Source organism: Anas platyrhynchos, chromosome 7 (genome assembly GCF_047663525.1).
Source record: "Anas platyrhynchos isolate ZD024472 breed Pekin duck chromosome 7, IASCAAS_PekinDuck_T2T, whole genome shotgun sequence".
In the NCBI taxonomy this organism is placed as follows: domain Eukaryota; kingdom Metazoa; phylum Chordata; class Aves; order Anseriformes; family Anatidae; genus Anas; species Anas platyrhynchos.
Genome location: NC_092593.1, coordinates 17,307,616 through 17,319,077, shown reverse-complemented (window position 1 = coordinate 17,319,077; position 11,462 = coordinate 17,307,616). Strand labels below are relative to the sequence as shown.

Here is an 11,462-nt window from a genome sequence, read left to right as displayed (position 1 = left end):
CTATAGTTTAGCTTGTTTCTAATCAAGTTAGATAACTTAAAATTGTTTCAAGACATTTCTGTATTCAGATAGATTAAGTTCTCAAGGCATTATATATTTTAAAAAGTGCTATTTTTTCACAGGTTGGTTAACTTTGCCCAACAGTGGCTTTTTTATTACTGTTTCCATTTTTAGACAAGGTACAAATGTAAATAAAAATGAGGTCTTTATGTGAGAAAAACAGGAAATTTCTATTTAGTGTTCAGCAGTTGGATGTTACCTATGTTTGGAAAAGCATGTACCATCAACTTCTGTCTTAGAAGTTAACAACTACAGTTCAAAGGCAAACTGTGGCTGCTGTTGATCATCTTAGGTGAGAGGTTAAGACTTGCTTTCTCTAAAACTCTCAACTGACTTAAAAATCAGACCAATGATTATAGCATAATTTCCATGTAACAAGCCATGTAAAGGTTGCTTCTATTTTAAGTTATAATTGATTTGGGGAAAAAAAAAAGTATAAAAAAAAATAAAAATAGAAAAACAAGCACACAAATCCCCAATAATGTTAAAATGTTACAGAAATTGATGCAGAAAATATATCAAACCAGGAAAAGGAACTGTTCAAACTAAGGGTAGTAGCAATCCTTAAAATCAACGAACTGTTACAGAAATATTTGACAAGACCCCCTCAGTGTCTGCAGGGAAAGTCCACTGTAGTAATGTGTCATGAGCCAATTTGCAAGGTGACAAGCAAATGAACCATAGGCAAGCAAGAGAATATGAATGTTCATAGATACAGTGGTCTGTACCTCGTGTTCATCCTAGAGTACCTGCAGCTACTGCTTCAAGCTGTCTGGGACAGCAGCTGCAAGAAACCAGTTCAACATCTCCCTGTAAACTATAGATTTTGTATTCCCCTTCTTATGTTCCCTGAATTTGGAAGATACAGGTGTCAATCACTAGAGCTTTATCAGAGATAGACGTGTCACTGGACATGGTGTTTACTGTGTTCATAGTGGATGATTAATCAGTATTCCCAAAGTGTGTGTGGAAAGACTCTACGTCAGGGTTTGTCCATGATTGGCACGCAGGAAATTCATTCCAAAATAAATCTAGGAATTTAATGTGGGTTGGATAATTCCCATGAAAACTGTAGACAACATCCATTTTGAATTGAACTGGTCTTAATTTAGTTAATCTTTATTCCAAGGTAAGGACAGGAGTGTCTGAACATGTTTAATTTAGTTTGTCATTTTCTGTACAGATACCAATTAATTTAGATTAAATTTTGAATTCTTGCATGGTGAGATTCCAATGAGATAAAGAAAGATGAATAACAGAACTCCTCTGTCTTTCTCCATATCAAAGGCCAAGACACCTGAACTGACTGGTTTAATAGCATCAGTGGCAAGTCATTCCCTTGGTTATAAAGTTGTTAGAGCCTTTCCATGACTCATAACCAGAGCATCTAGTCTATTTCAATTCAAGCGTTTACGTTTTTTTGACTGTGCATTTGCACTTGATGATAAACTCAGTCTCATTACAGTGAACAGAATTCCCTGCAGAGATATGATGCTATTCTGCATAATGTGTCCAGGTCTTTCACAAGAAAACAATCTACCAGCAAATGTTATTTTCCTCCTACCTGAAATGAGCAGCAGCTAAAGAGCTTTGGGTTTTACCAGTGAAGTTACATTTCTTGTTCTTAATGCTTCAGTTTGTGTATGGAAGGATGCAAAGGAAAAATAATTTCACTTTCTGCTTTCTTACCAGCATAAAGTTTAGAGAAAACACCAGAAATGTTAATGAGTGTTTCCCTGGTTTCTCTTACATGTGCATGTCTGTAGATATAATACAAAATATAATTATATAAGTAATGAAGACATGCTCTACCACTGTGTAAAGCCAATGGGAGTCCTGGTTTCCAGACTTTCTTGAATCCAAGTTTTAAATCCTCAAATCTGAGACTGACCACATATTGGATTTACCACAATAAATAAATAGGACAAGAAAAATATAAATGTATATGCATTTTTATTGCGTGCAAAGGCAGATACCTAATGCATTTTTTTTTTCACCTGAAAACGAATTGGTTAAAGGAAAGAGGCAAAGTAAAATTACTTTGGGTTTCTCTGTGTGCATATTCTCCAAAGAGCGTGGACATTCTTTTGCACTACCTGTAGGATTTCTCTCAGTCTAAATGTGTACGCATGGCTGGAAAAAAGATAAGCTCTTCTGGGAAGGAGTGTACATGCTTCAGGGGCACACCCTGCTAGTGTTAGCACTGGGTACACCTTGTGTCCTGGCATTCCTGCCAGCACCTAATCTTGTTATGAATATCACACCCAGTATGTTTTGGGGTATTAGACTGATGGCACATTGCTAGAGGCTGTCTATCCTTCCCAAGTAGTCATTCCCGGTCTCTTAGTAAACTGTGGCTTCCATCACCCCCAGTTTAGACCAAACCAAGCCCAAACTCTGCCACGCTCCCACGTCAGGATGCACGACAGGGCAACAAGAACTGGCATGAGGCCTGTGGTGTGGTGGCAGCTGGAGGGCAGCAGCTGCAGGTTTGAGTTTCAGCTAGGTGCTGCTGTGCTGCCAAACCACCACAGTTTTTTTGCAGGGCAGCATGGCCCTGCAGGTGTGGGGGGAACACAGACTGAAGGTCTTGGGCCTGAAGGAATCCGCTTGCCTGGAGCTGATATAGTATTTTCTGTGGCCCACTGTCAAACTCACTCCTGTTTTTGTTCTAGAGGAACCTGCTTATTCCCTGCTACTCTGATTTATGAAGCATTTTTCTGATAAAATGAAAGGGGGAGGGATCTGCATAAGGAAGTGGTTAGCATGGTGTGAAGACGCAAACTGGTCAAGCAAATCTGGAATGGTTTGTGCCTACAGGCCCACTTGCATATGATCAGGAGAACTATCAGTCTCTCAGGTATGTTTTAAACCACAAAACAAAAGTTGTGAGGGGTTTATGGGATTTTTATTTATTCTAAAATATCTGCTAAGCAACTATATGATGATTTTTATTGATTTGTTTGAAAAGTGTAATGTGTAGACTGTTGATCACAGTGTGTGTAATTTTTGGTATTGACTACAAAATGTCATAGGTCTGTTTAGTAATTAAGTCTGCTGTTACTAGCTCTTCTTAGGAACACACCAACTACTCCTTTGTATCAGATCTTTGCAAAAATTTTTAGTCTTATTCCAACACTGATTTCACTCTAGCAGTACTAACAATAGGACGCTGCCTATGTATGCCTTGATGGCAGTCACGTATATCTTAAGCATACTGACCCTAAGTTAGCAGAAACAAGTCTGTGAGAAAATTGAATTAGTGTGAATTTGACAAGGGCTTGTATTTGTGGATGTGTATGGGCCTCATACAAAAGGCTGAGTTAATTGCTAAGAAAAGGTACCGGGAGATACAGAACACCTATGCAGAATACCTAAATAGTGAAGGCAGAGGAGCTCAAACAAGTGCATCTATAGGTGTCCAAACAGAAAATAGATCATCAATTCAGAAATGGATATATATTTTTTTTAAAAAAAAAGAGAGTTCCAGACAGAAAAGGAAATAAAAGCCAAATCACTACAATGAACGCCTTGAAGGAAAGCATAGAATAAATAAATTTACAATTTACTTTGCAAAATAATACAAACTGTCATCAAGTTTGCTTCAGAAAATGTTGCTAACCATGTTGCCAGCACTATGCCAGCAAAGATGTCTCATTACTGTAATGCAGCTAGTACGGCTTAGCTATAAATACAGAGGCCAGTGTAACTGCAGCTGCACTAGAAGGAATTTAACGGTTTAGTAAGAACAGAATATATCCATGACAGTAAAGAATTGTTTAGTCAAAGAGGAAAATGTGAATACTAAAGAAAAAAAATGAGGAAGTAAAGCTAACTATTAAGTTGCTAATTCATATTTAGTAAAATATTTACATAAATATTTTTGATATGTCCAGTGTTAGATATCTGTAATCGGAACATGCTTATTTCAGTCTTAGTGAAATGAGCAGAAAAATCCACCTGTGGCAGTGCTCCCCATAGCTCGGAGCAGCCCCGTTTTTGCTCACTGGCACTGTTTTCTTCAAACGTAGGAGTGCAAACACACTGTGAGAGTCAGCAGCAGGTTTTCCGGAGCTCAGGACTCAAAGTGGTAGCCAACACTCCTGAAGTTCAGAGTGCCCAGTTTTTCAAAAATGGCTTGGTAACTTTTTTTTTTTTTTTTTTTTGGGGGGGGGGGGTGGGGTGGGGATGGAGGTGATGTTACATTTTCTTGAGAGTTAGAGCAATTCTGTCTTCTGAAGTCAGTTCACTGCTGGGACAGCTTGTTCAGCGATATTTTCTGCTGTTCTTCTCTGCCAGACATTTTTATCATCTGTAAAGTGGAGAAAACCCTCCACTCATCTGCTTCTTTGTAAGTGTTGGGTTTCCCTCATTTCTCAATACTTTTTACCAAACTACCCGTCTGGAGCTCCCCCAGGCCCAGCAGTTTCTGTTCCTGTCCCTGTACCGTAACTGAAGTGGGCATGGGGGAACAGAGGCCAGCCGTTTTGGCTCTGCTTTGGTGCTGTATGCTTACGCTTATACATTTATATATAAATGTAGATACTTATTTGTCTGCTGTGAATGAAGAACAATGCAGAAACATGCCCACGCTGATTAAAACCAAACTGTGATGTGGATTCCAGTGAAGCTACTCTATCTTAAACCCAGGGCTTCTGCTTTTGCCTTTCCCCGCGCTATTCATAGCTTCTGTAAGACTGAAACTGTCCCCAAATGGGGGACTTCCTACAAATCCTTCCTCGACCTAAGGACAGAGATCTACAAGAGGGAAGAAGGAAATTACTTTTCCCCATGCCAGAAATGTGAAGTGCCTTGACGTGCTGACCTAGCTAAAAACCAAGTCTCTGTAAAAGTTTGCCTGAGGACACGCAGCAGCGGAGCAGCAAGGCGCCGGACACGAGCTGCGCTGCCCACGTTCTCCTGCCTCCCGCGTCTTTGTGCCACTCGGCTCTTTTTAGGAAAAGCGGCCTGGAGAGCAGACACCAGAAAGCGCCCAGGGACTGCAAACGAGGCGCGTGTGGCTCCTTTTGGCCGCCTCAGCGCCCAGCCGCGGCCTGGGCAGCGGGCCCGAGGGGGGGCCCCGCGGCCGGGGAAGCTCCGCGGGCGGCTGCCGCGCTCCCCCCGCCCTCCGCGGGGTGGGGTCGCTCCTCCGCCCTCCCCGGGGCCGGGCTCCCGGCGCGGAGAGGAGCGGGTGGGCGCCGGGCCGGGCCGTGCCGAGCCGTGCCTGCTGAGGCGATGCTGGGCATGCGGCTGCGGCTCCTGGCGTGCTGCCTGCTGCTGCTCGGCGGCTGCAGCCCGCCAAGGGGCGCCGCCACCGCCGCCCTCAGCCCCGACGAGGTGCCCGCCCTGCGGAGTGAGTGAGGGTCCCGGGGCGGCGGGGTGGGGCACGGCGGGGTGGGGAGGGGCTGCTTCAGCCGGCGTCCCCCGTGGGGTGTGCGTGCACGGGGGGACACGCGGATATTTCGCCTCCCCCCACACCCCGGTCCTGTCCCGTGGTGCGGAGGAAGCCCCCGGGCCTCGCCGTGCCCTCCTCGGGGCGGCGGCTGCGGGGCAGCGGCCGAGCACACGCCCGGCTGTCCTCGCACCTGGCCCCGGAGGTCGTGCCGAGGGGGTTTCCTCGCCCCCGGGGCATTCCGGCTGTTCTCCTTATGCCATTGAAGCAGTTCTCGCTGCTGGTTTTTGGGGAGGGGGGAAAGGAAATGGGAGGTGAAGAGGAAGGAAGAGAAAAAAAATCTCGCCCTCCTAGCTCTGTTATGCATTATTTGTAGTGGCGAGCCTAAGTAAACAGGAACCCGGACAGCTCTCGGCACATGGCTTTGCTCCTGGCACTTTGCTTCGTGTCACCTTGCCCTTGTACGGAGGGGCCTGGACGTCAGGAGAAGGGGGATGTTCCCAAAGGGCTCCCTCCACCCTGTCACATCCTTCAGAGCAGGGTTTGGGATTTTCCCCTCGGCCCCTCTGGGGTGTGCAAGCTCATGGAGCTCCTCGTGGTTGTTCACCCACAGGGTCATGGGCACAGGAATCCCATGTGGTGTGGGCTTGGTGTTGCTCCGCTTGTCTCCTTGTCCCCCCTCCACTGGTGTAATTGTGAGGTCTCAAAAGGGAAAGGGAAAGACCCTTATCTTTCCTCAGCAGTCATCGCAGCTCTTAAGAGCCTTACGGATAAGGGCGTTCGGATGCGTTTCATAAAGGCCGAGACCCCTTCATCTCTGAGTTGTTTCTTGTTGCTCATGCTGTTACACGGGAGGCATCACGGGTGCAAGCAGAGATAAACTGGGAACTGGTATTAGAACTTTAAGTGTGAATCCCAGTATCGTGGTGAATTAACCTCATTAATCAGTGTTTACTGGTGCTAACGACATCACAGCTTCTACTTATCTAGCAAATAAACAACGTATTTTCTTGGCCAGCCAAGATAAGGCTGCTGTAGGAAAGCCGTACCCCAGCATGAGAAGCAGGAACCCTGTCTGACCTTGTAGTCTGTGCTTGTAGATAGAGGCTGTGCCATCTCTGTGGCCCATGGAGGATGAGGATGGATGAAAAGAAGGAAGCACAAGCTGCACAGCTTCATCGAAAACTCAAAAGCGAAGTCCCCCCTGGGTGTCTGTCACAGAGTGGTGGTGTTTCAGTGAGCTCGTGGTTGGAGGGCTGTAGAAATGTGATGGACTAACGGAGCATAGGAAGCTTCTTTAGGAGCCTTGCTGTGCCCCCAGAGAGTTAGGGACTCAAAGCCAGGCTGCTGCCAGGTGCTTGGAACTGCAATTACATGCAGCAGGCTTGTTCCTACCTGCTGTCAGTCAGAAAGGCTCGCTCATGCTCCTGCACCATCATGAGCTACAGACAACCATAGCCACATGGCAGAGAGCACCTGATCCTAGAGAAGCAGCTTGCAGGGGAACTTCTGTCCTCACTGTATGTCTGGCCACTGGTGGGATCTGTGCAGGACCTGGAACCAAACTCTTCTTTGTAACCTGTATCTTGCCTGGGCCACTCATCGTGTATGCCATGTGCTAGTGAGCTGGTCTTCTGCCTGTCTGTCATGCAGCACTGCTGGCTGAAGGCTTTCTGTCAGAGAGCTGCACCTAAACCGTAGGTGTTGAACCCAGACAGCATCTGGGTGGGCTTCTGCATTTTGTACTCTAGATTTGGAGTATCTTTTTGTTATTGTTACTTCTTCAGGATGTTGGGGGTAGTGAATTACAGATAGAAAGCACATGTGGTAGAAATTACTATTGCAAAACTTCATGGCAAAATGGAAATGCTAATCAGGTTTTCAGGGAATAATCTCCTGAGGCATAAGTATCTCACCTATAATGTGAGAGAAACTCTGCGGGTTAATCGTCACTGGATTTCAGAATAAATGAAATAGCTGAGCTGTTATAGGTTTTATTTTCCTTAGTCCCTCTCAGTTTTTCAGTCTATATGCACAGTTAGACATTTGTTCCCAAGGCGTTAAACAGCTGATTTTTTTTTTTTTTTTTTTACATGCTTATAGTGTGATGTCACATTGTTCAGTGAATTTCTACACAATTCCAAGAAAGCTGGGACATCAGGCTAAGCTTCCCATGTCTGCTGTGGTCCAGCCAGGGCAGTCATCTATAGCTCAACAATATGGATCCGGTAGTTAAGGCATATGTTAACTCTTGATCACCAGCTCTTGTGATTGAGATAAATCCCACCTTTCCTGTATCATACATACAATGCAAGATATGTTTTCTGCCTCTATAGTTGCAGACAGTGAGGCTTGAAAATGTCAGAGAATATGGCAATTTCAGTCTTTACACTTTTTAGCCTTTAATTGGAATCTCCAGTCCCTCACAGAGAATTATTTTACAGCTCTGAATATGACTTGCTGTAACACTTAAACCTGTACCACATTATGTAGAATTTCTTGGTGAACAATGCTGTAATTCTTCAAATGTGACTGATGTTTTTTGGATGACCAACATGAGAAATACTGCCTAATCTCACAGTGATCTGTCAAATGGTCTACATGTTACAAACTTGGCTGGCAGTAAATTTAGACCAGTATTCTTATTTTTTTGCAGTGTCAGATATTCTGATGAATATTGTCAGTTTTCTTCATAAATAGCTAAAACATGTCCTACAATACTATTTCATCATCTGTAGCATTCTGCAAACTGAGAGTGTTTTTTGTTGTTTTTTTTTTTTCTTTTTTTTCCCCATACAGATAAAGGGATATTTATTATCCAAAGTTCAGACTCTAACTTGTGCATCAAGGTGGATCCAGCTGGCCTTGTTCTGGAAGACTGCAGTCAACTCTCCAAATACATGCTATGGAAATGGGTATCCAATCGTCGGCTTTTCAATATAGGCAGCAGTACTTGTCTAGGACTGAACATCAGTAGACCAGAGCAGCCATTGACTATGCTTGAATGTGATTCAACTCAGTACTCATTGTGGTGGAATTGTGATGGAAGAGCGTTGGTTGGTGTATCGGAGTACAAATTAGCTATTGAAAACAGCAAACGTATTGTTGCCAAAAAAAATTCTAATTATGAATGGACACAGTACATGTCCTATGATGAAGACCTTTGTGAACTTCCTTTCCAAGGTAAAAATCAAATTTGTCATAGAAATGTGTAAAGGAAAAATGTACAGAAGTTGTTTTTGATGGAAGGTCAGATACTTTTTTTTTTTAAATAGGCGATAATTGAATTGAGTACACTGCACAATTAATTTTTCTCCTCATCTATTATACGGGCCTCCAAAAAGGCCCTAGTGTCCCTGCGAATCCTTGCCCATTCCAAATGGTTTATAAAATTAAAAGCTGAACTAAGTATTTGCAGTCCCACAGCTCTCATTGTCAAGTAAACCCAAAGAGAGATAAAGAGGGATTTGGAATTCAGATTACTGACAGTCAGCCTGCAATCTCGGTGTGCATTATCCAAACGTTTGCAACATTCAGCACCTGGACTCTGAACGTGCCAAACTTTGGAGCAGAAATCAGGCTTTTGATTAATCCTGTTGTACAGCTAGTCAAGGCATAGGAATTTAGGTCAGGATCCAGACCTGCAAACCTTAACAGTTTTCCGGGAAAAAGGATGAAGATAACCCATTTTCCACGAACAGCCACAGTCAGGCTGCACCTTGACCCCTTCCTCAGCCTCTCCTTCAGCATTTCTTTAGAAGAATGGCCTAATGTTTGCATAGCATGTCTCAGGCTGGAGCTGTTGATTATCCCCATTTGAACTGTTTTTATGGGGTTGCAGAGCTCTGGTCTCCACGTATTTGGATTGTGGAGCTTTGATCTTGGTGGTTTCTTCTGTAGGTGCAGCTGGGCTTAGCCTCTGCTCTCTCCGGGAGGTTCCTTTGGGAGCTGCAATGCCTATGGAAGCGTGTTAGCATCCAAGATCTCTAAAACCTGGCAGAGTTTATACTTAAGACCAGGCAGAAAACATTTAAAACCATGAAGTCTTAAAAGTTTGCTGTGTACATTCAGCAAGATGGAGGTAGATCTGGTCTAGTCCTAGAGCTGCAACGATCTGGCAGTTTCAGGATGAAAATTAGTGACTGTCTTGGCAAAGCTTCTCCCCCTTCCAGTTGTTGTTTTATTCCTTCTACTTCATCTTATGTACATGCAAATGCAAGTTAGCCAGTTAGGGATCCCCCCAGCCTGTTGCACTATCTTCAAAATAAGTGTGTATAACTATGGTGAAAGGAACAGAGCTGTCAATTTCTGTTACTTGTCAGGACTGAGATAATCCCTTGAACCTCTGTAGCTAGCTAGCATCATGGTAGCAGGCAGAGGTGCAAACCTGATTTCTTTTAACCCGCTTTATTTGTATTATCTGCTAGAAGGCTTTGAAGGGGATTTACAATCCATAAACTGCATTTTTTGCATGTGCACGTCCAGCCATTATCTCTGGGAAACTGGCAGCATGTCCTTATTCTGTAGTTGAAGGACTTTGATCTTAGCATATCAGCATGGGATCTTTGGCAAACAGTTTAATTCCAAGTATGATTGTGGTTCTTTGACCTTTCGTAGAAGCATGTGCTCTGAGGTTAAGGAGATACTGAGGTAAATCTTTTACAACTTTGGGTTGCACTTGATTCTCTCAGTACTCAAAATACAACAGGGCAACATTTTAAATATTTTATAAGCTAATAACTGATGTGACAACAAAGGTACATAACATCAGTTCTTTAGATTACTATTCCCCGTGGTATAAAAAATATTTTTAAAAGTTTATTTAATTTTCCTTTGTCTTTCATATTTCCTTTCCCATAGAATGACAATAAGAATGGAAAAAACATCAGAAATTCATTTAAACAAGAGTGGGTGGAGCAGAGGAAATTATGCTAAATTGCTTGTCTATCATAGACTAGCAAACAAAAAATAAGCAGAGCGTGCATCTGAGCATGTCCTGATTATGCTAACTATAGTTTTAGGTAGTTGTTCTCAAATTTAAGTGCAGGATAATAGGATATAGAATAATTGCTCTTTTTTTTTTTTTTTTTTTTTTAGTTGGAGTAAGTTATGGGGATGTGCCTTGTTTCATGGTGATAAATTTCATAAGCTAACATTTTCAAGTTCTGTTCAGTGATGTTTCTCATACTTGTCTCAATGTTGTGGTATTAATTATGAATTCAAATAACCATAGATATTTTTATTTTATTGTTGCTGTTAAAAACAAAAATGATGAAATATGGGGGGTGGAATTTCTGTCAATGTGTTCTTTTAATCTCTACTTTTATTTTATTACAGAAACATATACCTTATTGGGAAATTCTTTTGGTTTCCCATGCGTTTTTCCATTTAAATATAACAACAAGTGGTATTATGAGTGTACCAGGGATGGAAGGGAATTTGACTGGTGTGCCACAACAAGCTACTATGAACAAGATGAAAAATGGGGGTTTTGCCCAAATGCTGGTAAGATGTTGCTTCTCCCTCCCTCCTAGAGTATCCATGATCCTTATGAATAATTCTAGCATGGACTCTATTTTGGAATATAAGATTACTCCTATTAGAGAGGAATGTCTCTTAAAAAAAAAAAAAGAGAGAGAGAGAAAACTTGAGGCTTTAATATAATCTACCATGTATGGTCTTTGGAGACCCAAGTCCCAAAAGCACAACTCCACGAGGCGTGCTGCAGGATGTGAAGTGCTCACTGCTCGGTGCCACCCATTGACCTTGCCCTGCAGCTAACCCATGGCTGTCTCTGCTTTCCTCAGCAGTCCATAGGGGGTTTCTCTGGAGCATGTGAAGGAGGAATCGCTCCTTCACATGCTCCAGAGAAAAAAGATAGAATGAAGTCAAAAGCATAATCTATCTTTTATATTCATTTTCTCCCAGGCGCTCTTTGGACACTTATGTTTTGGACCTAAAACACTTAGGAGCAATATTTTTGAAAATATTTTTTGAAAGATTTTGGACA

General features: G+C 42.9%; 1 protein-coding gene across 3 annotated transcripts in view; it reads left to right on the top strand.

Annotated features, from left to right (window-relative positions):
* Nucleotides 1–2,819: 2,819 nt before the first annotated feature.
* Nucleotides 2,820–11,462, top strand: part of PLA2R1 (phospholipase A2 receptor 1) — a 43,424-nt gene continuing 34,781 nt past the window's right edge. The window contains exons 1-3 of one of the 3 annotated variants that reach the window (XM_072040377.1): nucleotides 2,820–2,920; nucleotides 8,252–8,635; nucleotides 10,790–10,957. In XM_072040377.1, coding sequence (XP_071896478.1) covers nucleotides 2,893–2,920; nucleotides 8,252–8,635; nucleotides 10,790–10,957 — 580 coding nt within the window. In that variant the 5' untranslated portion in view covers nucleotides 2,820–2,892. 3 annotated transcript variants of the gene reach the window in all.